Source organism: Pseudophryne corroboree, chromosome 3, assembly GCF_028390025.1.
Source record: "Pseudophryne corroboree isolate aPseCor3 chromosome 3, aPseCor3.hap2, whole genome shotgun sequence".
Taxonomy (NCBI): domain Eukaryota; kingdom Metazoa; phylum Chordata; class Amphibia; order Anura; family Myobatrachidae; genus Pseudophryne; species Pseudophryne corroboree.
Genome location: NC_086446.1, coordinates 52,015,874 through 52,042,521, shown reverse-complemented (window position 1 = coordinate 52,042,521; position 26,648 = coordinate 52,015,874). Strand labels below are relative to the sequence as shown.

General features: G+C 47.1%; 1 protein-coding gene across 1 annotated transcript in view; it reads left to right on the top strand.

The window, feature by feature from the left end:
* The first annotated feature begins 13,669 nt into the window (after positions 1 to 13,669).
* Positions 13,670 to 26,648, top strand: part of LOC135054713 (zinc finger protein OZF-like) — a 45,493-nt gene continuing 32,514 nt past the window's right edge. The window contains exons 1-5 of the mRNA XM_063957996.1: positions 13,670 to 13,775; positions 14,205 to 14,341; positions 21,453 to 21,641; positions 21,719 to 21,839; positions 21,932 to 22,026. Coding sequence (XP_063814066.1) covers positions 14,264 to 14,341; positions 21,453 to 21,641; positions 21,719 to 21,839; positions 21,932 to 22,026 — 483 coding nt within the window. The 5' untranslated portion in view covers positions 13,670 to 13,775; positions 14,205 to 14,263. The remainder of the gene's footprint in view (positions 13,776 to 14,204; positions 14,342 to 21,452; positions 21,642 to 21,718; positions 21,840 to 21,931; positions 22,027 to 26,648) is intronic.

The window sequence follows — 26,648 nt, the reverse complement described above, 5'->3', positions numbered from 1 at the left end:
ATGCCATTATTAACAGACATTGGCGGTCATTCCGAGTTGATCGCTAACTGCATTCGTTCGCTGTGCAGCGATGAGGTAAAAAAACAGCACTTCTGCGCATGCGGCGCAATGCACACGCGCAACGTACTTTTACACAGGCCGATGTAGTTTTACACAGGGTCTAGCAAAGTTTTTCAGTCGCACTGCTGACCGCAAAGTGATTGACATGAAGAGGGCATTTCTGGGTGTATACTGACCGTTTTTAGAGAGTGATCGTAAAAACGCAGGCATGGCTGGGCGAACGCAGGGCGTGTTTGTGACGTCAAAGCAGAAACTGAACAGTAAAGTGATCGCAAGCGCTGAGTAGGTTTAGAGCTACTCAGAAACTGCACAAAAAAAATTGTAGCCGCTCTGCGATCCTTTCATTCGCACTTCTGCTAAGCTAAAATACACTCCCAGTGGGCGGCGGCATAGCGTTTGCACGGCTGCTAAAAACTGCTAGCGAGCGATCAACTCGGAATGACCACCACCACTGATAGATTTAAAAAGATAATGTTTTTTTTGTTGTTGTGATTTTGCCTTAACTTACTAATGGTGTAACAGCATTAATAATCACATGGCGTTCGTGTGTGTGTGTGTGTGTGTGTGTGTGTGTGTGTGTGTGTGTGTGTGTGTGTGTGACTATGGAGATATGCAAGCAAATATTGAATTCATCACATAGCTCTGCTGATCTTCCAGAAGCACAGATACAAATACAGTGCCACGTGCAGAGGTGGATTGGGAACTAAACCTGTCCCTGAAATTATTTTGGGAAGTGGCCTCATGTGAACAGCACCAAGAGAGAGTAATGGCCAGAGGCAATGGGTGATGCCAGGGAGAGGCAGAGGGTGACAGGGAGAAGGTGACAGGGAGAGTCAGTGGGTAACGGGGAGAGGGTGACAGGCAGTGGGTGACAGGGAAAGGCAGTGAGTGGCGTAAGGGAGAGGCTGTGGATGACAGAGAGAGAGCGTGATGAGGAGAGGCAGTGTAGACAGGGAAAGGGTGACAGGGAGAGGGTAACAGGCAGTGGGTGATGCAACGGAGAAGCAATGGGTGACAGGGAGAGGGTGAGGTAGAGGGTGATGGGGAGAAGCAGAGGGTGGTTGGGAGGGTATGGGGAGACACTGAGCTGGCTAGGTGGGAGACATTGGGATGTAAGTGAGTTGGTGGGAACAATGGGTTAGATGGGAAGGAGGAACAGTGAGTTAGGGGTGGGAGGGGGGAACACTAGGCAGGAGAAGGGGGTACACCAGGCTTATTAGGGGACACACTGTGATTGGACTGACTAGGGGGTTCTAGCAGTTAGATGGGGATAGTGGGCTGATTGGAGAGGAAGAGGGGAGACACTGGGCTGGCAGGGTGTAAGACACTGGGATGGAGGGGTCAGTAATGGTGGGGGGCACTGGCCTGGAGAAGAGGACACTGGGATGGGAGCACTGACCTGTGGTTGTGCTGGTGATCCTTTCCTGGTCTACAGACTTGTTGCAGCACCACACTCTCACACAGCAGTTTCCTGAGCAGACCCTCAGCTCTGGCTGATGCTGCTGCTGGGATCAGGCATTGTCGTCTTCATGGCTGCTGAGAGCGATGTCTACCTCACCCTGGCAATGCTGTGCAGCCTGTTCGGTGGGAGGAGAAGAGAATTGTTGTAACCAGCCCCGGCGTCCGTTTCATGCAGCCACCATCTATGAGAGGCTGAGCAATGAGGACAGGAGGTGGGGCCTCTCTGCAGCTCTGACTCTGTGATGAGGTCGGCGCCGGCTCCCGATAAGCGCTGTCTGTATTCCCATTTGTGACCCCCCACAACTGTACAGTGTGTGTGTTGGAGGGGTCACAGTGCTACAGTGCAGACACATGTGAGTGACAGGATGGGTGCTGGGCAGCACGGAGGAGCGCTGCATTGGGCTACTAGCATGGGGGGGTGGGAGGTAGACAGATCAGCCCTAGACTTATGGAAGGGACTAGTCTCTACCATAGACTTATCCAAGCAGTACAAATAATAAAGTGGGGAAGGAGGAACCAGTTATCCGGCAGTCGGGGTAGGGAGCTGCTAGAAGGAGGGGTGCTTTCAGTCACACTGTGTGGAGGCTCTGTCCGGGTACTCCTCACTGACAATGGCCTAGCGCAGGGAACTTTTGGCAACAGCAACGACAGTTGTTATATCCCTGTGCAGACCCAGTATAGTATACTCAGCGTATGAACACTAAGTGGGCGGCAGTGATGGGAGGAGTGGGAGTGTTTCAGTGGGCAGGAAATTTGTAATATGGACACTGCCAGGCTGCTTTTAAAGGGAAAAAAATTCTGTCTACAGAAGCGCAGCAGAGGCAGTGGGCCTATTTTGATGGAGGGACTGGAGCTGCAGCTCCATCCGCCCCATTGTTAATCCGGCCCTGGTTACTCCTTTCCTGGCCTGAATAAGAGTGGGAATTACTTCACTGGGAATACCCTTTCGGGTTACTAACCGGCGCTCAACAGCCATGCCGTCAAACGTAGCCGCGGTAAGTCTTGATACATGCACGGCCCCTGCTGCAGCAGGTCCTCGCGAGGGGGAAGAGGCTGAGGATCTTCTATGAGCAGCTCCTGAAGATCTGGATACAAAGCCCTCCTTGGCCAGTCTGGTGCAATCTTGGAAGCTTTTTCCCTGTGTGACTGCTCCCCAGCCTCGGAGACTTGCATCTGTGGTTACTAGGACCCAGTCCTGAATCCCGAACCTGCGTCCCTCTAACAGGTGAGAACTGTGCAGCCATCACAGGAGCAAAATCCTGGTTTTGGAGGACAGGATTATCTTCTGGTGCATGTGTAGGTAGAATCCGGACCACTTGTCCAACAGGTCCCACTGGAAAACTCTGGCATGGAATCGCCCAAACTGTATGGCCTCGTAGACCGCTACCATCTTTCCCAACAACCGAATGCATTGATGTATCGACACTCTTGTTGGTTTCAAAATTTGTTTGATCATTCTCTGGATTTCCAGAGTCTTTTCTACTGGAAGAAATACCCTCTGTACTTCTGTGTCCAGTATCATCCCCAGAAAGGACAATCTTGTTGTCGGTTCCAACTGCGACTTTGGAAAATTCATGATCCAACCGCGTTGTTGGAGTATGGACAGGGAGAGTGCAATGTTCTGCACCAACCGTTCCCTGGATCTCGCTTTTATCAGGAGATCGTCCAGGTAAAGGATTATATTGACTCCTTGCTGTCGAAGGAGGACCATCATCTCTGCTATAACCTTGGTGAATACCATCGGTGCCGTGGAGAGTCCGAACGGCAACGTCTGGAACTGGTAATGGCAATCATGTACTGCGAATCTCAGATAAGCTTGATGAGGAGGATAAATGGGGACATGTAAGTAGGCATCTTTTATGTCCACCGACGCCATGAAGTCCCCTTCCTCCAGACTGGAAATCACTGCCCTCAGAGATTCCTTCTTGAACTTGAACCTTTTCAGGTAGAGATCGAGAGATTTCAGGTTTAAAATTGGTCTGACCGAGCCGTCCGGCTTCGGAACTACGAAGAGGCTTGAATAAAAACCTTCTCTCTGTTGTGACAAGGGCACCAGGACAATGACCTGATCCTGACATCATTTTTGAATTGCAGCCTTTACTACTTCTCTGTCCGGGAGAGACGTTGGCAAGGTCGATTTGAAAAAATCGGCATGGGGGGACGTCTTGAAACTCCAGTTTGTATCCATGGGACACTATTTGCAAGACCCATGGGCAGTAGCGGATCTTGCCACGGGTAAGCAGGACTTTTGCCTGGGGCGCCACCTTCCGGAGGGCGCCGCACCATGGCAAGATACGCTGCTGCTGTGCCCCCTGCTGACGCTGCCCTCTGTGAAGGGAAACTAGATGCTACGCGTCTAGTTTCCCTTCGTGGGCTGCCCGCTGTGAAGCAAAACTAGACGCTACGCGTCTAGTTTCCCTTCGTGAAGAGGACCTTATCTGTAATGATGTGCGGTGCGCGTTGACGTCATCGCGCACCACACAGCAAAGGTCCTCTCCCCGAAGGGAACTAGACGCGTAGCATCTAGTTTTCCTTTGTGGAGAGGACCGTTGCTGTGCGGTGCGCGATGACGTCATCGCGCACCGTACATCATTTCAGCGGCGCTACTACTGTACAGGGAGTGTAACTGACCACGCCCCTATATGAAGCCACACCCCCTATGGCCGCCCGGGGCGCAAAAAGCCCCTGAACCTGCCCTGCCCATGGGTCCAGGCCAGATTGAACCCATATCTGACTGAAAAGTTTCAGACATGCTCCCATCCGAGTGGACTCCTACAAGGGAGCCCCAGCGTAATGCTGCAGACTTGGCAGAAGCCGGGGTTGATTTCTGCTCCTGTGATCCTGGGGATGCTGTGGACTTTTTTCCTCTTCCCCTCCCTCTTCCTGCAAAGAAAGTGGAACCTTTACCCTTTTTGTATCTGTTGGGTCGAAAGGACTGCATCTGAGAGTGATGTGTCTTTTTTGCTGGCGCAGGAGCACGAGGCAAGAATGTTGACTTACCAGCGGTAGCCGTAGAGACTAACGCATACAGCCCATCTCCAAACAAGGCCTCACCTTTATACGGGAGACCCACCATATTTATTTTGCAATCTGCGTCAGCATTCCATTGGTGAATCCACAATGCCCTCCGAGCTGAGACTGCCATGTGCAATTTATACCCCGTAAATAAGTAATCCAATACAGATGCGCATGATTTTTTTGCACCCAAGGCACTTTAAAGTCCGTGGTCACATTGGTCACTATGACAACATATAACAGGAAGTTCTCTTAAGAGTGGAGGAATCTAAAGTGCACACTATGTGGAACTAGAGATCTGGGCCGAAGGAGGTGGAAGATCGTGGGACGCATTTCTGGTGAGAGCGGAACTGACGTCACATATAGAGACGCTGTGGAGTGGCGCATAGGAAGATACGTAGGAGTATGCGTTACGCCACAGGCGGAAGTGGGGCGGTCGCCATTTTGGACCAGATGGAAGTGACCCAGCGGCCATATTGGGATGGGCATTGATCGGGCCTAGAACTGGGACTATGGATTGTTCAGAAGATCATATCCAATGGAGACTTATTATTATAGTTACACAGAGGGAGGGTTGGAATTGTCAATCATGCACATCTGTATTGGATTACTTATTTACGGGGTATAAATTGCACATGCTCCAGGTTACCCCATACACCTTGACAAAGATCCTTGAAGGATTGAAACGCGTTGGTGTGGGCACCTGTGTCAACAAGAGGGACTTTCCCTGGCAAGGAGAGGACTCTGGGATTGCTGAAACGGGGCCCCGTTTTCATGCACTTACCATCATATTCCTGGACATCTCTCCAACCCGGGTATGCCGTCTAAAGTTCTCTTTTTAAGAAAATTTTAATAAAGTGTTTTACATTATCCAAAACCGGTATATTCTCTCACTTTACATTGAGGATTTACCCTGGAAGCTGAGTGTGAATTTTAAAAGGAAATAAAGACCCACCTGCTTTGCATTTTATACAAGGCTCAGACTGAGAGTTTTTTGGTGAAGGGGTATCCCCTGCCTCTTATTTTCTCTTTGCAATGGAGTTATGAGGATGAAGTGTTTACCACGCCTTACACAAATTACCTTTTTGTGAGTTCTTTGTTGAAGGGGGCATCCCCTGAGATTTATGGTGACGGTGTTCCATCAATGAATGATTATCTATGCCCCTCCTTTTCCTCACAATTGTGAGTGGTTTGATTTAGGGGGTTAAGACCCCGATATAAATTTACATATCACTATTGGTGTGGTAATTTGTTAACCATCTTTGAATGTGCATTTATACCTAAACAATACTACACAAGGATTTCTGCATTCTCTCTTCCTTTTTGTTATAAACATCGTTCTTGAAGGAAAATGGAGTTGTGAAGAGGAGTGTTAAACCAGGGGAGTAAATCTCACTTTTATTAATCACCATTTGTTTTATTGGAGCGCACATATGAACTGGAGATAAGATAGTGTTTATATTGGTTGCTGGGATACTGGTTCCGTTGTGTCACTTCCTGTCTCTAGGAGGCGCAGATTGTGAGACCACTGTCGGGACGTTTTTATGTTGCTCCCGGACCCGGTGTTTCCGGACAGGGGATTCTTGACAGGTGAGATGAATCAGGTAATTACTGTGGGTATATAGTTGGCAAGTGCTTGTTTGGAAGGTTAATCCTGGACAAAGGCGCAATGGAGGCGCTGATCAGCTGTTGGATTCACTGCTGCTATGTAGCATGAGGTTGCTTTTGCGACCACTCTGGCATTTTAGGATGAGTATGAGCTTGAATCTATGATCCTCTGCTTTTCTAAGCTGTTTTGTACGAAAAAAAATTTGCACTCCATTGCACTGCCTCTGTGATGTTTTACTATAAACACATTTTTTGCATCAAATTGGAGGTGCTGGCTCTTTTGATATCTATCTATCTGCTTGTGTCTATGTTGCCTTCGTGCAACGGACCTGGACGTGACAAAACGAGAGGGCAGTACTAGGAGACAACTTCCGCCCTTACAGCTCCTAAATGTTTTCTTCATTCTCCGTTTGTTTGGGGTATTTTTTTTTCTTCTATGCAGCATTGGACCCTCGGGGGCTTGCTCCGCTCGCCACGCATCGGGCTCGGTGTCTCGCTCCGCTCGCCACACTTTTCTATTCCAAATAGATTGTGACATGGAATGTGAACTACCGAAGTAGGGATGGCGCTGACAGGTGTTGTGAATCCTCGAGCTGCTAAATAAGAAGGGCTAGTTACACCCTTGGTAAGGAACAATAGATAGAAAGTAATTCAGCGCTAATTACTAGTTAGATAAATAATTGAGAAATTTATTGATTATAAACATATGTAATAAGTTTCATATGTATCAGCATACATTTAACTGTTGCAACAGATAATAATAAAAATCGGTGGTACCACAGAACAAAAAAATTTAAAAAATTATTGGTTAAAAGTTCCAAAAAATAGGGCCTAGATCAACACTGCTTATTTGTTGAAGAATTCTTAAATTGCTGGGTATGTAGCAAGATGCCTTATCCTAGGGAAATGAATATACGGTGTTACCAGTTCGCTGTAGTGAGTCCTCCAATCGGTTAGCACTCCGTATTGATGGGGATTCTCTCACTTATTTGGTTGTCCCGTACTGGAATTAATGTGGGAAGTGGACCCTGGCAGGTCCTGGTGCAGTATCTTCCCTGAAGTTATTCCATATGGATCACCGTTCCCGGAGATGGATTGCCGGCAATTCTTGCAGTTTGAAGGTCCCAGACTTATCACCAACGCGTTTCACTGCTGGCGCAGCTTTCTCAAGGTGTACATGCAGTGTAACTAGAACCCTTATATAGCAGTGTTGATCATAATCGGCCACAGATGTGCAATTTACCAATCAATTAATAATTTCATCAAAATTAAAAACTAATCTAGTTAAATTAATGGATCGTTTGCCAGAGGACAGTCCTATTAAACAATAGCAAAAACGAAGTGTTTAAATACCTTAAAAAACACTTTTTGTTAAATTCAGGTTGGTCACATGATCGCTCATCCCGGAAGTAGGAAGTGGTCACAGCATGGATTCAAGCGTGTGTGTCAAGCCTCTGTTTCGCTACAGTGTAATAGAGGTTGTAAATCTGGTCTGGAACGGACACGTGACCGGACTCCCGATCACGTGACCCGTCAGTTGGTCTCATCGCTAAGCAACAGTATGCTGTATTGCGCTCTATTTTAGCATCGGACCCGTGACCGCAGTTCCGATCACGTGACCCACTAGTTTACTTTATCGCTTAGCAACAATACAAAACTTTATTTTACTCTATTTTGAGACCAAACAGAGAAAAACGGGGATATTGATATAGGTTAGTCCAATCACATGGCTTTCGTCGTGATTAGGCAATTAGCATGCATCCTGTTGCCCAGCAACGCCGGAAACCCGAGAAAATAGATCTTTTTTAAGGAGAAGTTATATAACAATTGATTAGCACAGAAAATGTCACTATAAAAGTGTCATCCGGCACATCCTTCTGACCATATCATTATCGTGACAGACACCTAATATCTTCCTCCCCTCCGGGATGGCACCATATATTTAATTTAAAAAAAATAAAAAAAATTTTTATTTTAAATATGCATGGAAATAAACAAACTGTAACATCATTACCTCCATAATAACATCATTTTTCTTCCAATTAAACAAATAATCGTAATGGAATTGAAAACAATTGTCTTGAATAAATCTTTAATATACTGTGGGTCATCTTCGTGACAGATCAGCTTCCCCACTTCTGATTGACACCTCCCTTTAGAGGAGTGCATTCAGCTCTAGGGCCTCATTAAGACCACTGGGATATAATGAATCGAGCTGGAATGTCCAGAAAATTTCTTGTTTACATAAACGGGTGTATCTGTCACCTCCTCTTTCGGTTTTCTTAATGTGTTCTAGACCTGTAATTGTCAGGGATGATGGATCTTTATTGTGGAATTTGAGGAAATGTCTTGGGACACTATGGTTGGTTACCCCATTCACAATATTTCTGCGATGCTCCATGAATCTGATTTTTATACTTCTTGTGGTCCTACCCACATAGTTCAATTTACAACTACATTGTAAGCGGGAGATGACCCAAGTGGTATTGCAATTAATAAAGCTAGTTATTTTAATGATTTTCTGATCCACAGGGGAAACTATTTCTTTAGTTTTATTGCACGTATGAAGGCAGGTTGTGCAACGGTTAGCCCCACATTTGTAGAAACCATTAGTTGGTGGAGGTAACCATGAGGTATCTTTGATATTCTTTGGATAAATGGTTTTTAGTTGACTGGGGGCTAGAATTGTTTTCAATGACTTATTTTTCTTGAATATAAACTCTGGATTGGGAGGGAGTAACTTAGATAGAAGGGGATCACTTTTTAACATGGGATAATTCTGTTTTATAATAGCTTTGATGCTTTTTGACTCATTGTTGAACTTTGAGATAAAAGCCAACTCTATTCTTTTTGTCTTGATTTACAGTTTTGGGTTTATGAACTAATAGTGACTGTCTGTCCATTGCTAATGTTTCTTTCAGAGCAATATCTAGAATGTATTGGGGATATTCTCTATCTCTGAATTTCTGTAGTAGTTGATCTGCTTGTGACAAGAAGGATTCTATTGTAGAACAGTTCCTACGAAGTCGCATCAGTTGGCCCCTTGGAATATTGTTTTTCCAGGGGTCATAGTGTGCGCTTTTGTAGTGCAGGTAACCATTGTTCCCAACTTCTTTCACAAAATTAGTGGTCAAGATACAGTTATCCTCAATACTCAGGGCTATGTCCAAGAAAGAAATATTGGTTTTACTGAAGTGAGAAGTGAACTGTAAATTATAAGTGTTGTTGTTGAGAGAACAAACAAACTGTGAAAAAGAATCCAAATCACCATCCCAAATAATAAAAAGGTCATCTATGTAACGGCCATAGAAGACCAGCTTGTCCCCGAACCCGCTTTGCCACACATATCGGTCCTCCAATTGGCCGACAAAGAGGTTAGCGTAGCTCGGGGCAAATCTGGTCCCCATGGCCGTACCCATAGTTTGAAGAAAAAAAGTGTCAGAAAAAAGAAAATAATTGTGTGAAAGAATGAAGGATATAGAGTCGACAAGAAATTGTTTGTGTCTCTCGGAGAGGTCATGGTCATGAGAAAGTGTCTCATGTATAACTTGAACCCCCAATTTATGAGGGATGTTCGTATAAAGTGCCGAGACATCTAGAGTCGCGAATGAATATGTCGGTTTCCACTTAACATTCTCCAGTAATTGGAGGAAGTGTGTGGTATCCGAAATAAATGACCTCAACCGAGAGACACGAGGTTGTATAAAGCTGTCGACATAGGGACCGGACCACATTGGTCTCGTTTGATTATCGTGGTTCTTATTTTTATAGGACCTCACGGACCCCTTAGTGTAATCGTCCAAATCTCTTTGGAATTACAAACCTTATTAGATGGAGCATATCAGGATGGGGTTATCTCCAGGGACGAACTCAGGTTTCTTCTACCTAATTTTCCCACCATTCCGGTCTACTACCATTTACCCAAGATTCACAAATCCCTCACATCACCCCCGGGGCGACCCATTATTTCTGGAATTAATTCCTTAACCTCATCCCTTTCAGCCTATGTCGACAGCTTTCTACAACCTCGTGTCTCTCGGTTGAGGTCATTTATTTCGGATACCACACACTTCCTCCAATTACTGGAGAATGTTAAGTGGAAACCGACATATTCATTCGCGACTCTAGATGTCTCGGCACTTTATACGAACATCCCTCATAAATTGGGGGTTCAAGTTATACATGAGACACTTTCTCATGACCATGACCTCTCCGAGAGACACAAACAATTTCTTGTCGACTCTATATCCTTCATTCTTTCACACAATTATTTTCTTTTTTCTGACACTTTTTTTCTTCAAACTATGGGTACGGCCATGGGGACCAGATTTGCCCCGAGCTACGCTAACCTCTTTGTCGGCCAATTGGAGGACCGATATGTGTGGCAAAGCGGGTTCGGGGACAAGCTGGTCTTCTATGGCCGTTACATAGATGACCTTTTTATTATTTGGGATGGTGATTTGGATTCTTTTTCACAGTTTGTTTGTTCTCTCAACAACAACACTTATAATTTACAGTTCACTTCTCACTTCAGTAAAACCAATATTTCTTTCTTGGACATAGCCCTGAGTATTGAGGATAACTGTATCTTGACCACTAATTTTGTGAAAGAAGTTGGGAACAATGGTTACCTGCACTACAAAAGCGCACACTATGACCCCTGGAAAAACAATATTCCAAGGGGCCAACTGATGCGACTTCGTAGGAACTGTTCTACAATAGAATCCTTCTTGTCACAAGCAGATCAACTACTACAGAAATTCAGAGATAGAGAATATCCCCAATACATTCTAGATATTGCTCTGAAAGAAACATTAGCAATGGACAGACAGTCACTATTAGTTCATAAACCCAAAACTGTAAATCAAGACAAAAAGAATAGAGTTGGCTTTTATCTCAAAGTTCAACAATGAGTCAAAAAGCATCAAAGCTATTATAAAACAGAATTATCCCATGTTAAAAAGTGATCCCCTTCTATCTAAGTTACTCCCTCCCAATCCAGAGTTTATATTCAAGAAAAATAAGTCATTGAAAACAATTCTAGCCCCCAGTCAACTAAAAACCATTTATCCAAAGAATATCAAAGATACCTCATGGTTACCTCCACCAACTAATGGTTTCTACAAATGTGGGGCTAACCGTTGCACAACCTGCCTTCATACGTGCAATAAAACTAAAGAAATAGTTTCCCCTGTGGATCAGAAAATCATTAAAATAACTAGCTTTATTAATTGCAATACCACTTAGGTCATCTACCGCTTACAATGTAGTTGTAAATTGAACTATGTGGGTAGGACCACAAGAAGTATAAAAATCAGATTCATGGAGCATTGCAGAAATATTGTGAATGGGGTAACCAACCATAGTGTCCCAAAACATTTCCTCAAATTCCACAATAAAGATCCATCATCCCTGACAATTACAGGTCTAGAACACATTAAGAAAACCGAAAGAGGAGGTGACAGATACACCCGTTTATGTAAACAAGAAATTTTCTGGACATTCCAGCTCGATTCACTATATCCCAGTGGTCTTAATGAGGCCCTAGAGCTGAATGCACTCCTCTAAAGGGAGGTGTCAATCAGAAGTGGGGAAGCTGATCTGTCACGAAGATGACCCACAGTATATTAAAGATTTATTCAAGACAATTGTTTTCAATTCCATTACGATTATTTGTTTAATTGGAAGAAAAATGATGTTATTATGGAGGTAATGATGTTACAGTTTGTTTATTTCCATGCATATTTAAAATAAAAAATTTTTTTTATTTTTTTTAAATTAAATATATGGTGCCATCCCGGAGGGGAGGAAGATGTTAGGTGTCTGTCACGATAATGATATGGTCAGAAGGATGTGCCGGATGACACTTTTATAGTGACATTTTCTGTGCTAATCAATTGTTATATAACTTCTCCTTAAAAAAGATCTATTTTCTCGGGTTTCCGGCGTTGCTGGGCAACAGGATGCATGCTAATTGCCTAATCACGACGAAAGCCATGTGATTGGACTAACCTATATCAATATCCCCGTTTTTCTCTGTTTGGTCTCAAAATAGAGTAAAATAAAGTTTTGTATTGTTGCTAAGCGATAAAGTAAACTAGTGGGTCACGTGATCGGAACTGCGGTCACGGGTCCGATGCTAAAATAGAGCGCAATACAGCATACTGTTGCTTAGCGATGAGACCAACTGACGGGTCACGTGATCGGGAGTCCGGTCACGTGTCCGTTCCAGACCAGATTTACAACCTCTATTACACTGTAGCGAAACAGAGGCTTGACACGCACGCTTGAATCCATGCTGTGACCACTTCCTACTTCCGGGATGAGCGATCATGTGACCAACCTGAATTTAACAAAAAGTGTTTTTTAAGGTATTTAAACACTTCGTTTTTGCTATTGTTTAATAGGACTGTCCTCTGGCAAACGATCCATTAATTTAACTAGATTAGTTTTTAATTTTGATGAAATTATTAATTGATTGGTAAATTGCACATCTGTGGCCGATTATGATCAACACTGCTATATAAGGGCTCTAGTTACACTGCATGTACACTTTGAGAAAGCTGCGCCAGCAGTGAAACGCGTTGGTGATAAGTCTGGGACCTTCAAACTGCAAGAATTGCCGGCAATCCATCTCCGGGAACGGTGATCCATATGGAATAACTTCAGGGAAGATACTGCACCAGGACCTGCCAGGGTCCACTTCCCACATTAATTCCAGTACGGGACAACCAAATAAGTGAGAGAATCCCCATCAATACGGAGTGCTAACCGATTGGAGGACTCACTACAGCGAACTGGTAACACCGTATATTCATTTCCCTAGGATAAGGCATCTTGCTACATACCCAGCAATTTAAGAATTCTTCAACAAATAAGCAGTGTTGATCTAGGCCCTATTTTTTGGAACTTTTAACCAATAATTTTTTTAATTTTTTTGTTCTGTGGTACCACCGATTTTTATTATTATCTGTTGCAACAGTTAAATGTATGCTGATACATATGAAACTTATTACAGATTGTGACATGGACCCAGGCGGTTATGGTAAAGATCCTCTGCAGGAATAGAAACTAGACGCTACGATCGATCGATCTATCCTCTGACAGAGCTTATAACAGGCGCAGCAGGGCCACTGCAGACTGCTCCACCTGCGCTGCAGGCAGCACATAACAGCAGGTGGCAGCCTCTATCACTGGCAGCTGCTGTCAGGCCGGCAGTAATGTCTCCTCTGCAGCATGAGATCAGCGCGCACACACAGACGCAGGGAAGATGGCGGCTCCCCTGTGCTCCTCAGGCGCTGTGTGACGCAGCAGAGTGACCCCTAGTGCCCGTACAGCGCGGTGCCGCCTATATGTAGCGGAGGGAGGAGGATTGTGAGCACTCAGCGGCTCAAGTGTGTTTGTGATTTGCGCTACGACAAAATGGCCGCCGCGTCCAGGTAATCGGCGCTTTCCCGCCCTCCATAGACCCATCAGAGAGCTGGCGCTCTGGTGCTGGTGACGTCACCCATTAGGTTATATAGCCGGCGGTGAGTGGGGCGGCTCCTTTCGCTCTCTTACCCGACAGCGGCGGCGGTAGCTCGGTCCCGGCCACTCAGTGAGGGAGACAGCGGGAGGGGAGGAGGCAGCAGGTGAGTGCTGGGGGCGGTCACTCTGATATTATGACCACCCTCCATGTGCCTCAGTGTCCCCTATGGTTTTCTATGTGCTGGCATTGGGAAGACTGACTATGATAAAGGTCCTTAATGTATATAACTAGTAATGCATTTCCATTGCTCCCTTTGCAAACTATAAAGAACCTACATAACTATATAAATTAATATTGAGCTATATATATATATTTTTATATATATATATATATATATATATATATATATGCATTTTTTTCTACAATACATGTGTATAGATATGCACCTTGTCTAGGTTTTGCTTTATAGTCCTCCCATTGCTGTGTACAGAGAGTTGCTTCATGCCAGCTTCCCTCATCAACCCTCTGTAGACATGTCAATCCTGATAGGATTTTATGGTGTACTGCATTAAAGGTTTGTCATTATTTATAGAGGCCACCTCTGGGCCATCATCTCCCACTAGTTCCAGAGCCTTTAACTCGGTGGCTGCGATGGAGGAAAAGAGGAGTTACATGGCTGAGAGGATGTTAAACATCACCCTGGAGATCATCTACCTGCTGACTGGGGAGGTGAGAGGATCTGGTAGTGTCACAGTGACATCACACTTATCTCTATTACTAACGCTGGGGCCTGACTGGGGAGGTGAGGAAGTCTGGGAGTGTCACAGTGATGCCACTCTTATCTCTATTGATAACACAGGGGCCTGACTGGGGAGGTAAGGGAGCCTGGAGTGTCAGTGACATCACTCTTATCTCTATTACTAACAGAGGGACCTGACTGGGGAGGCGAGGGGATCTTCCAGTGTCACTGACATCACTTATAGCTATAGTAATATTACAGGTATATGACTGGGAGGTGAGGGGATCTGGGAGTGTCGGTGACATCTCTTATATCTATAGTTTTAATACAGAGACATGACAGGGCAGTACGGATGGTGTAATGATTAGCATTACTGGCTCACAGCACTGAGGTCATGGGTTCGATTCCCACCATGGCCCCAACTGTGCAGAGTTTGCATATTCTCCCTGTACTTGCGTGGGTTTCCTCCAGGTACTCCAGTTTCATCCCACAATCCAAAAATATACTGGTGGGTTAATTGGCTCTCAACAAAAAATGAAACCTTAGCGTGAATGTGTGTGTACATGTGATGCGGAATATAGATTGTAAACTCCACTGGGGCAGGGACTGATGTGAATGGCCAAATATTCTCTGTACAGCACTGTGGAGTATGTGTGCGCTATATAAATAACTGGTAATACATAAATGACTGCGGAGGTGAGCGGATCTGGGAGTGTCACAGTGATATCACTCTTATTTCTATTACTAACACAGCGACCGGACTGGGGGTGTCAGTGACAGCACTTCTATCTGTAGTTATAATACAGGGACATGACTGGGGAGGTGAGGGAGTCTGGGGTTGTCTGTGACATCACATATCTATAGAAATATAACAGGACATGACTGGGGAGGTGGGAGGATCTGGGAGTGTCGGTGGCATCACTCTTATCGCTATTACTAAAACAGGGACCAGACTGGGGAGGTGAGGGAGTCTGGGTGTGTCAGTGACATCACTTATATCTATAGTAATTATACAGGGACATGACTGGGGAGGTGGGAGGATCTGGGAGTGTCGGTGACATCACTCTTATCTCTATTACTAAAACAGGGACCTGACTGGGGAGGTGAGGGAGTCTGGGTGTGTCAGTGACTCTGCTCCTTCCGACAAAACATTTCATCAGTAAATTATCTAACCAGTGCTCCTCGATCCATTTTATGCCTTCACAAATGTGTCTGCTGTATGAGCACTCATTCTGCTTCAGTGGGGGAGTCCCAATCATTTTTGTCTATAGTCTTTATTACTAACACAGGACATGTTTGGGTTGATAGTCTGGGATTATCAAATTTTATTTTCTAAACTCAAGGGCCTGTGAGATAGTGGAGATATTTTTTTTTTGTCTTGATAAGACCTATAAATGGAATATTGGGGAATTACTCTTATCTCAGCCATTGCACTGAGAATTTACAGTAATTCACATTTCTCTTGCGTCCTAGAGGATGCTGGAGGATGCTGGAGTCCACATTAGTACCATGGGGTATAAACGGGTCCACCAGGAGCCATTGGACCTTTAAGAGTTTGAGTGTGGGCTGGCTCCTCCCTCTATGCCCCTCCTACCAGACTCCGTTTAGAAAATGTGCCCGGAGGAGCCGGTCACAGCTAGGGGAGCTCTCCTATGCTTTTCTAGTAAAGTTTTATTTTAGAGTTTATTTTTTTACAGGAGGCTTTTGGCAACAGCTTGCCTGCAGTGTGGGACTAAGGGGGGGAGCAGTGTCCGCCCTGCGGGGCCTGAGCCACTGACTCCGCCAACTGGACACTGAGCTCCAGAGGGGTCTACTCGGTCTCCGCCACAGGGGAACCGCTCGCCCCAGCAGCATGCCGCCGACCACTTACAGAGCTGAAGAAGTGGTGAGTGAGACACCGACACCCCTAGCAAGCGGGGGGCCGGTGTGAAGATGGCGGCAATGGGGAGGGAGCGCGGTATTAACCGTGCTCCGGGAAGGTACCAGAGGCACATAGTGCGGCGCTGTGAGGGGCGCCCTGGGCCAGTGCTTACCCCCCACACTGGTCAGCAAGCCTGTCGGGGTCCAGGGATCTGAGCCAGCAACTTTCCTCAGGCCAGTATAATCACCTGAAGAGCGGGAAGACAGCGCCATTAAGGAGGCGGAGCTTCTCAGAGCAGTTCCAGCGCCAGTTTCCTGCCTGCAAGCGCTGAGAGGAAGATTCAGGTCCCTCCACAGCAACTCCAGCTTATTGTACACGTTACCAGAGGGTTGTAAAAGGGAGGGGCAGCTGTTAGTAGACTGTGCATCCTATTAAGAAGCAGTCAGCGCTGACAAGGGGTTTCTCCTTGCTAAAAAGCGCTGTGTGGGTTGGCTCCAATCTCTCTTGTCATTCTTTGGGGGGGGGGGGGGAGAGAGACTGTCTGCCCCCGCCTGTGTGTGTGTGTGTGTGTGTGTGTGGAGTGTTTGGTGGTCACCTTTAGCTATGTCCAGGGACACTGTCATATGCTGCAGAGGATTTATCCTCCCAGGATGATCCCATTTCATGTAATCAGATTAGCACTGGTTTAGCACAGAATCAGAGTGGTTTTCCTCTATCAAAACTTGGATTTCTCAGTTATCTGACAGGGTTGCTAGTACTGTATCTGCAACCCAGGTATTACACACATTATGGCAGTATGGCCTATGTCTGGTACCTCAGGACACCCCGCTATATACTCCCACAAACGTGTCGTCTTGTACATGTCACACAAGACGACACGGATACCGATTCTGACACTACAGATGGTGATGGGGATGTGTTGCGGGGGTCCGCATCTCTTGCAAGGGGGGTGCAATTGTTGATAGAGGTTATCAGGGATGTGTTAAATGTTAATGATACCACACCTGAGCAGGTTGAGGAGGCTTTTTTCACTGAAAATAAAAAAGCCTTGCTAACCTTCCCTGCGTCAAAGGAGCCGAATGCTATATTTGAAAAAGCATGGGTAAACCCTGAAAAGAAGTTTTAAATCCCTAAGAGGATTCTGGTGGCTTTTCCTTTCCCTGAGGATAGGAAAAGGTGGGAAAACCCGCTGATTGTTGACGCATCTGTGTCCAGACTCTCAAAAAAGGTGGTTTTACCGGGATCGATCGCCTTAAAGGAGCCAGCAGATAGGAAAATTGATAACACGCTTAAATCAATGCACACTGCTTCAGGGGCCATAGTGCGTCTCACTATTGCTAGTGCATGGATTGCAAAGGCTATAGTGAAGTGGTCGGCTACCTTAATTGAGGATTGGGATACAATGGATAGGGATGATGTTGCATTGTATTTACGCAACATTCATGATTCTGCAGGTTTTATGGTAGAATCCATGAAAGACCTGGGTTCCATGGCTGCGGGAATTTCTTCCTTGTCTGTTTCAGCTTGTCGGGGACTGTGGCTCCGCCAGTGGTTGTCCGACGCGGAATCCAGAAGAAGTGTGGAGTCGCTACCATATACAGGTCAGGCTGTCTTTGGGGAAGCTCTAGATGCGTGGATATCCACTGCTACAGCGGGTAAGTCTGTTTCTTCCCTTAGCAGCACCTGCTCCGAAGAAATCCTTCTCTGCTGCGCAGCAGGCCTTTCGTCCTAACAAGCCTAAAAAGGCCATATCATCCAGTACCACCTTTAGGGGAGGTAAGGTTAAGTCCAAGAAACCTGCCGCTGCAGGTTCCCAGGAACAAAAGCCTGCTTCAGGTACCCCAAAGTCCTCCGCATGACAGTGGACGGGACGGCCTGGACGTGGGGCATGTGGGAGCGAGACTCAGACAGTTCTGTCATGTCTGGGTATCGTCCGGCCTGAATCCCTGGGTAGTAGATATGGTCTTGGGGATACAGGCTGGAATTTCAAAGTCTCCCTTCTCATCATTTTTTCAAGTCTGGCTTGCCAACTCTGTTGGAGGACAGCACAGTACTACAGGAGGCTGTTCAACGGCTGGTAGAGGCACAGGTCATTGTGCCAGTACCGCCGCACATGATGGCGAAGGGTTACTATTCAAACCTTTTCGTGGTACCGAAACTGGATGGTTCGGTCAGGCCCATTCTGAACCTAAAATCGTTGAACCCCTTTCTAAAGGAGTTCAAGTTCAAGATGGAGTCTCTCAGGGCGGTGATATCAGGTCTGGAAGAGGGGGAGTACCTGGTATCACTGCATATCAAGGATGCGTACCTTCACATCCCGATCTGGCCGCCGCATCAGGCTTATCACCGCTTCGCATTGCTGGACTGTCATTTTCAGTTCCAGGCCCTACCATTCGGCCTCACCACAGCACCGAGGGTGTTTACCAAGGTGATGGCGGAAATGATGATGCTACACCGCAAGCAGGGTGTGAACATCATTGCTCATCTGGAGGATCTCCTGATAAAGGCATCGTCCAAGGAGAAGCTGCTGCAGTCCTTCGTTCTCACAACACGACTGCTCCAGTCACGGGTGGATTCTGAATTTTCAAAGTCCCATTTGGAACAAACCCAGACATTGTCATTTCTGGTAATGATCCTGGATGTGGAAGTTCAGCCGGTGTTTCTTCCGCTGGACAAGGTGTTGGTGATCCAATCCATGGTCAGGGATGTCTTGAAGCCACCCCGGGTGTCTGTTCATCAATACATTCGCCTATTGCGGAAAAATGGTGGCCTCCTACAAGGCTCTCCAGTAAGGGAGGTTCCATGCTCGGCACTTCCAACTGGATCTCCTGGACAAGTGGACAGGTTCTCACCTCCACATGCATCAGAGAATTCGTCTGTCACCAAGGGGAAGGATTTCTCTCCTCTGGTGGCTCCAATTGCCTCACCTCCTAGAAGGCCGCAGGTTCAGGATTCAGGACTGGGTCCTGCTAACAACGGATGCGAGCCTCCGGAGCTGGGGAGCAGTCACTCAAGGAGTAACCTTCCAAGGACGGTGGTCAAGCTTGGAAGCCGGCCTGTACCATCAACATCCTGGGACTAAGAGCCATGTACAGCGGTCTTCAGGCGGCCCCTCTTCTGAGAAATCGGGCCATCCAAGTGCAGTCTGACAACGTAACAGTGACTTACATAAACCAACAGGGCAGAACGAAGAGCAGAGCGGTAATGTCAGAGGTGACCAGAATACACCTCTGGACAGAAAAACGCGTGTTGGCGCTGTCAGCCATCTTCATTCCGGGAGTAGACAACTGGGAAGCAGACTACCTCAGCAGACACTATCTCCATCCAGGAGAGTGGGGACTCCATCTGGAGGTTTTTTAAGGAAATAACTGATCTTTGGGGATTGCCCCAAATAGACATGATGGCCTCTTTTCTCAACAAGAAGCTTCAGCGTTATTGTTCCAGGTCCAGGGACCCACAGGCAGTGGCAGTGGACGCCCTGGTGTCTCCGTGGGTGTTCCAGTCAGTGTACATGTTTCCACCACTCCCACTCATCCCAAGAATCCTAAAGCTCATAAGGAAAACAAGGGTTCAAGTGATCTCTATTGCCCCGGAGTGGCCAAGAAGGTCTTGGTACGCGGACCTTCTGAATCTCCTGCAAGATGAGCCGAGGCCTCTTCCTCTTCGGGAGGACCTGCTGCAGCAGGGGCCGTTCGCCTATCAAGACTTACCGCGGCTACGTTTGACAGCATGGAAGTTGAGCGCCTGATTCTTGCTCGGAAGGGTATTCCGAAGAAAGTTATTCCTACCCTCATACAGGCTAGGAAAGGGGTAACGTCAAAACATTTCCATCGTATTTTGAAGAAATGTTTCTTGGTGTGAGTTCAAGAAGTTTCCTGCGGTGGAATTTCAACTGGAACGTTTCCTCCTCTTCCTGCAAGCAGGAGTGGATATGGGTCTGAGGTTGGGATCTGGTGAAGGTCCAGATTTCAGCCCTATCTGTTGTCTTTCAAAAGCAATTGGCTGCCCTGCCTGAGGTTCAGACCCTTTTGAAAAGAGTTCTGCATATCCAACCTCCCTTTGTGCCGCCTACGGCGCCATGGGACCTTAACGTGGTGTTGCAGTTTCTCCAGTCATATTGGTTTGAGCCTCTACAGGAGGTGGTGCTCAAATTTTTTTTACATGGAAGGCGGTCACTTTGTTGGCCTTAGCTTCTGCTAGAAGTGTCTCCGAGCTGGGGGCTTTATCCTGTAAAAGCCCTTACTTGATCTTCCACGAAGATGGAGCTGAGCTCTGGACTCGTCAGCAGGTTTTTCCAAAGGTTGTGTCGGCATTTAATATCAACCAACCTATTGTGGTGCCAGTGGCGACTGACTCCTTGATTACTTCAAAGTCCTTGGATGTCGTGAGGGCTCTGAAGATATGTGAAGAGAACTTCTAGTCACAGTCTGACTCTGTTTGTCCTATATGATCCCAAGAAAATTGGGTGTGCTGATTCTAAGCAGACTATTTCTCGCTGGATCAGGTTCACTATCCAGCACGCTTATTCTATGGCAGGACTGCCGTGTCCAAACTCTGTAAGGCCCACTCCACTCATAAGGTGGGATCTTCCTGGGCGGCTACTTGGTCTGGGTCGAACACGTTTGCAAAGTTTTTTACTAGTTCGATAATTTGGCCTTTGATCTGAGGTTCAGTCAATCAGTTCTGCAGGAGCTTCCGCGCTCTCCCTCCCGTTCTGGGAGTTTTGGTACATCCCCATGGTACTAATGTGGACCCTAGCATCCTCTGACGTAAGAGAAAATAGGATTTTGGTACCTACCGGTAAATCCTTTTCTCGTAGTACGTAGAGGATGCTGGGCACGCGCCCAGTGTTTCGTTTTCCTGCAAATGTTATTTGGTTCAGTACGACTTTGTTTTAGTTGAGTACTGCATTGTTACTTGGTAAGTAATGTTTCAGCTGTTGCTGAGTAGTTCAAGCTAGTTGTCTTGATGTGAGCTGGTATGAATCTCGCCATTATCTGTGTTCAGTCCTACTCTCGAAGTATGTGGTCTCCTCTGGCACAGTTTCTAGACTGAGTCTGGTAGGAGGGTCATACAGAGGAGCCAGCCCACACTCTCAAACTATTAGTGCCTAACAATCTCCTGGTGGACCTGTCTATACCCCATGGTACTAATGTGGACCCCAGCATCCTCTACGGACTACAAGAAGGATTTACCGGTAGGTACCAAAATCCTATTTTAATACTTTTTTCAAAATACAGGACTTCACAATGGTGAAGACATCTGGTGAGTGTCAGACACCCAGCAACCATCCCCGTGTGTCTGAATGGATGAGCAGTAATGAGAGCCCCATCATGGTGCCTCCACCTCAGTCACTGATACATAAGAGGCACAATGACCAGAAGATCCTGGAACTCGCCAACAAGATCATTCAGCTGCTGACTGGAGAGGTGACTGCTGGGAATGGGACATTATACAGTAACACCAGGGAATGTCTGGATGATGACTGTATCATTGTGTGTGCCAGGTTCCTATAAGGTGTGAGGATGTCACTGTCTATTTCTCCATGGAGGAGTGGGAGTATATAGAGGAACACAGGAATCTGTACAAGGACATGATAGAGAATCACCAGCCCCCCACATCACGGAGTAAGGCAATATGTAGGTTTCTTTTGAAGAGTCCGCCTAAATATAGCATCTAATCACATCTAATGTATTCCGTCACTGTGTGTCTCCTACAGATGGGTCCAGTAGCACAAATACCCCAGAGAGATGTTCTCGTCTTCTATTCTCTTTGGATGCAGAGGAGAATTACAGTATCCCACTTCAAAAACAGGTAGGTGGGATCGAGGAGCTACCAAATAAGGTTCTATATCATATGTACGGATTTCCTTCTCTGTAATACTCCGGTCACTTACATGTTCCTTCTCTTATACTAACCCTATGTTATTAGATGGCAGTCTCTCAATGCCAGTGCTGCCTTAACGCGAGACTGGTCTTATTCATGTTATTACACAACCCCTATTTCTCTAACGTCCTAAGTGGATGCTGGGACTCCGTAAGGACCATGGGGAATAGCGGTTCCGCAGGAGACTGGGCACAACTAAAGAAAGCTTTAGGACTACCTGGTGTGCACTGGCTCCTCCCACTATGACCCTCCTCCAGACCTCAGTTAGAATTTTGTGCCCGGCTGAGCTGGATGCACACTAGGGGCTCTCCTGAGCTCCTAGAAAGAAAGTAATAGTTTAGGTTTTTTATTTTCAGTGAGATCTGCTGGCAACAGACTCACTGCTACGAGGGACTAAGGGGAGAAGAAGCGAACCTACCTGCTTGCAGCTAGCTTGGGCTTCTTAGGCTACTGGACACCTTTAGCTCCAGAGGGATCTAACACAGGCCCAGCCTTGGTCGTCCGGTCCTGGAGCCGCGCCGCCGTCCCCCCTTACAGAGCCAGAAGCACGAAGATGGTCCTGGAAATCGGCGGCAGAAGACTTCGGTCTTCATCAAGGTAGCGCACAGCACTGCAGCTGTGCGCCATTGCTCCCCATGCACACCTCACACTCCGGTCACTGATGGGTGCAGGGCGCTGGGGGGGGGGAGGCGGCGCCCTGGGCTGCAATAAGAGTACCTTGCTGGCAAATATACACAATATATAGTCCTAGAGGCTTATACCAATACCCCTGCCATATACATTTAAAAAGTGCGGGAAAAGTCAGCCGAAAAGGGGCGGGGCTATCTCCCTCAGCACACTTGCGCCATTTTCCCTCACAGCTCCGCTGGAAGGATCGCTCCCAGGCTCTCCCCTGCAGTTTCCAAACTACATAGGGTAAAAAAAGAGGGGGGGGGGCACTAAATTTAGGTGCAAATTGTATAATATAAGCAGTTATTAGGGGAAAAATCACTCATTTATAGTGTAATCCCTGTGTTATATAGCGCTTTGGTGTGTGCTGGCATACTCTGTCTCCCCAAAGGGCTTTTGTGGGGTCCTGTCCTCAGAGCATTCCCTGTGTGTGTGCGGTGTGTCGGTACGGCTGTGTCGACATGTTTGATGAGGAGGCTTATGTGGAGGCGGAGCAGGTGCCGATAAATGTGATGTCACCCCCTGCGGGGCCGACACCAGAATGGATGGTAATGTGGAAGGAATTACGTGATAGTGTCGACTCCCTACATAAAAGGTTTGACGACATAACAGATGTGGGACAGCCGGCTTCTCAGCTCGTGCCTGCCCAGGCGTCTCAAAAGCCATTTCTAAATTTCTAAAAAGTTACTAATGGCGTACCCCTTCCCGCCAGAGGACAGGTTACGCTGGGAGACGCCCCCTAAGGTTGATAAAGCGCTCACACGTCTATCAAAGAAGATGGCACTGCCGTCTCCGGACACGGCCGCCCTCAAGGAACCTGCTGATAGAAAGCAGGAGGCTATCCTGAAGTCTGTTTATACACACTCAGGCATTATACTGCGACCAGCTATTGCTTCAGCATGGATGTGCAGTGCTGCAGCTGCGTGGTCAGATTCCCTGTCAGAAAATATTGATACCTTAGACAGGGACTCTATATTGCTTACCATAGAGCATATAAAAGACGCAGTCTTATACATGAGAGATGCACAGAGGGATATTTGCCGGCTGGCATCTAGAGTTAAATGCACTGTCCATTTCTGCCAGGAGGAGTTGATGGACTCGGCAGAGGACAGGGGATGCAGACTCTAAAAGGCACATGGAAGTTTTGCCTTACAAGGGTGAGGAATTGTTCGGGGATGGTCTCTCGGACCTAGTTTCCACAGCGACAGCTGGGAAGTCAGCATTTTTAACCCATGTTCCCTCGCAGCCGAAGGAAGCACTGTATTATCAAGTACAGTCCTTTCGGCCCCAGAAGGGCAAGCGAGTTAGAGGCGCTTCCTTTCTGCCCAGAGGCAGAGGTAGAGGAAAAAAGCTGCAAAATACAGCCAGTTCTCAGGAACAGAAGTCCTCCCCCGCTTCCTCAAAGTCCACAGCATGACGCTGGGGCTTCACTGGCGGAGCCAGGTGCGGTGGGGGCCCGTCTCAAATATTTCAGCAATCAGTGGGCTTGCTCACAGGTGGATCCTTGGATTCTACAAGTGGTGTCTCAGGGTTACAAGCTGGAATTCGAGACGTCTCCCCCTCGCCGTTTCCTAAAATCTGCCTTGCCAACGACTCCCTTGGACAGGGAGGCAGTACTAGAGGCAATTCACAAGCTGTATTCGCAGCAGGTGATAGTCAAGGTGCCCCTCCTTCAACAAGGAAGGGGTACTATTCCACAATGTTTGTGGTACCGAAACCGGACGGTTCGGTCAGACCCATTTTAAATTTGAAAACCTTAAACACATATATAAAAAAAATACAAGTTCAAGATGGAATCGCTCAGGGCGGTTATCTCAAGCCTGGAGGAAGGGGATTACATGGTATCACTGGACATCAAGGCTGCTTACCTGCATGTCCCCATATACCCTCCTCACCAGGAGTACCTCAGATTTGTGGTACAGGAATGTCATTACCAATTCCAGACGTTGCCGTTTGGTCTGTCCACGGCACCGAGGGTATTTACCAAGGTAATGGCCGAAATGATACTCCTTCGCAAGAAGGGAGTTATAATTATCCCGTACTTGGACGATCTCCTTATAAAGGCGAGGTCCAGGGAACAGTTGATCGGAGTAGCACTAGCTCGGGAAGTGCTACAACAGCACGGCTGGATCCTGAATATTCCAAAGTCGCAGCTGGTTCCTGCAACGCGTCTATTGTTCCTGGGGATGGTTCTGGACACAGAACAGAAAAGTGTTTCTCCCAGAGGAGAAGGCCAAGGAGTTGTCATCGCTAGTCAGAGACCTCCTAAAACCAAAACAGGTGGCGGTGCACCACTGCACGCGAGTCCTGGGAAAAATGGTAGCTTCTTACGAAGCAATTCCATTTGGAAGGTTCCATGCAAGGATCTTTCAGTGGGATCTGTTGGACAAGTGGTCCGGATCGCATCTTCAGATGCATCGGATGATAACCCTGTCGGCAAGGACCAGTGTGTCTCTACTGTGGTGGCTGCAGAGTGCTCATCTTCTGGAGGGCCGCAGATTCGGCATACAGGACTGGGTCCTGGTGACCACGGATGCCAGCCTTCGAGGCTGGGGGGCAGTCACACAGGGAAGACTTTTCCAAGGACTATGGTCAAGCCAGGAGACTTCCCTACACATAAATATTCTGGAACTAAGGGCCATTTACAATGCCCTAAGTCAGGCAAGTCCCCTACTTCAAAGCAATCCGGTACTGATCCAGTCAGACAACATCACGGCGGTCGCCCATGTAAACCAACAGGGCGGCACCAGAAGCAGGATGGCAATGGCAGAAGCCACAAGGATTCTCCGATGGGCGGAAAATCACGTGTTAGCACTGTCAGCAGTGTTCATTCCGGGAGTGGACAACTGGGAAGCAGACTTCCTCAGCAGACACGACCTCCACCCGGGAGAGTGGGGACTTCATCCAGAAGTCTTCCGGCTGTTTACAAACCGGTGGGAAAGGCCACAGGTGGACAGGATGGCGTCCCGCCTCAACAAAAAGCTAGAAAGCTATTGCGCCAGGTCAAGAGACCCTCAGGCGATAGCGGTGGACGCTCTAGTGACACCGTGGGTGTACCAGTCGGTTTATGTGTTCCCTCCTCTTCCTCTCATACCAAGGGTGCTGAGGATAATAAGAAGGAGAAGAGTAAGAACTATTCTCATTGTTCCAGATTGGCCAAGAAGAGCTTGGTACCCAGAACTTCAAGAGGTGCTCTCAGAAGACCCATGGCCTCTACCGCTCAGACAAGACCTGCTGCAGCAGGGGCCCTGTCTGTTCCAAGACTTACTGCGGCTGCGTTTGCCGGCATGGCGGTTGAACACCGGATCCTAAAGGAAAAGGCCATTCCGGAGGAAGTCATTTCTACGCTGATCAAAGCCAGGAAGGATGTAACCGCAAAACATTACCACCGCATATGGCGAAAGTATGTTGCGTGGTGTGAGGCCAGGAAGGCCCCAACGGAGGAATTTCAGCTGGGTCGATTCCTGCACTTCCTACAGTCAGGGGTGACTATGGGCCTAAAATTGGGTTCCATTAAGGTCCAAATTTCGGCTATGTCGATTTTCTTCCAGAAGGAACTGGCTTCACTGCCTGAAGTCCAGACGTTTGTTAAAGGAGTGCTGCATATTCAGCCCCCTTTTGTGCCTCCAGTGGCACCTTGGGATCTCAACGTGGTGTTGGATTTCCTAAAGTCGCATTGTTTTGAGCCACTAAAAACCGTGGAGATAAAATATCTCACGTGGAAGGTGGTCATGCTGTTGGCCTTGGCTTTGGCCAAGCGTGTGTCAGAATTGGCGGCTTTGTCCTGTAAAAGCCCTTATCTGATTTTCCATATGGATAGGGCAGAATTGAGGACTCGTTCCCAATACCTGCCTAAGGTGGTATCAGCTTTTCTCTATCGT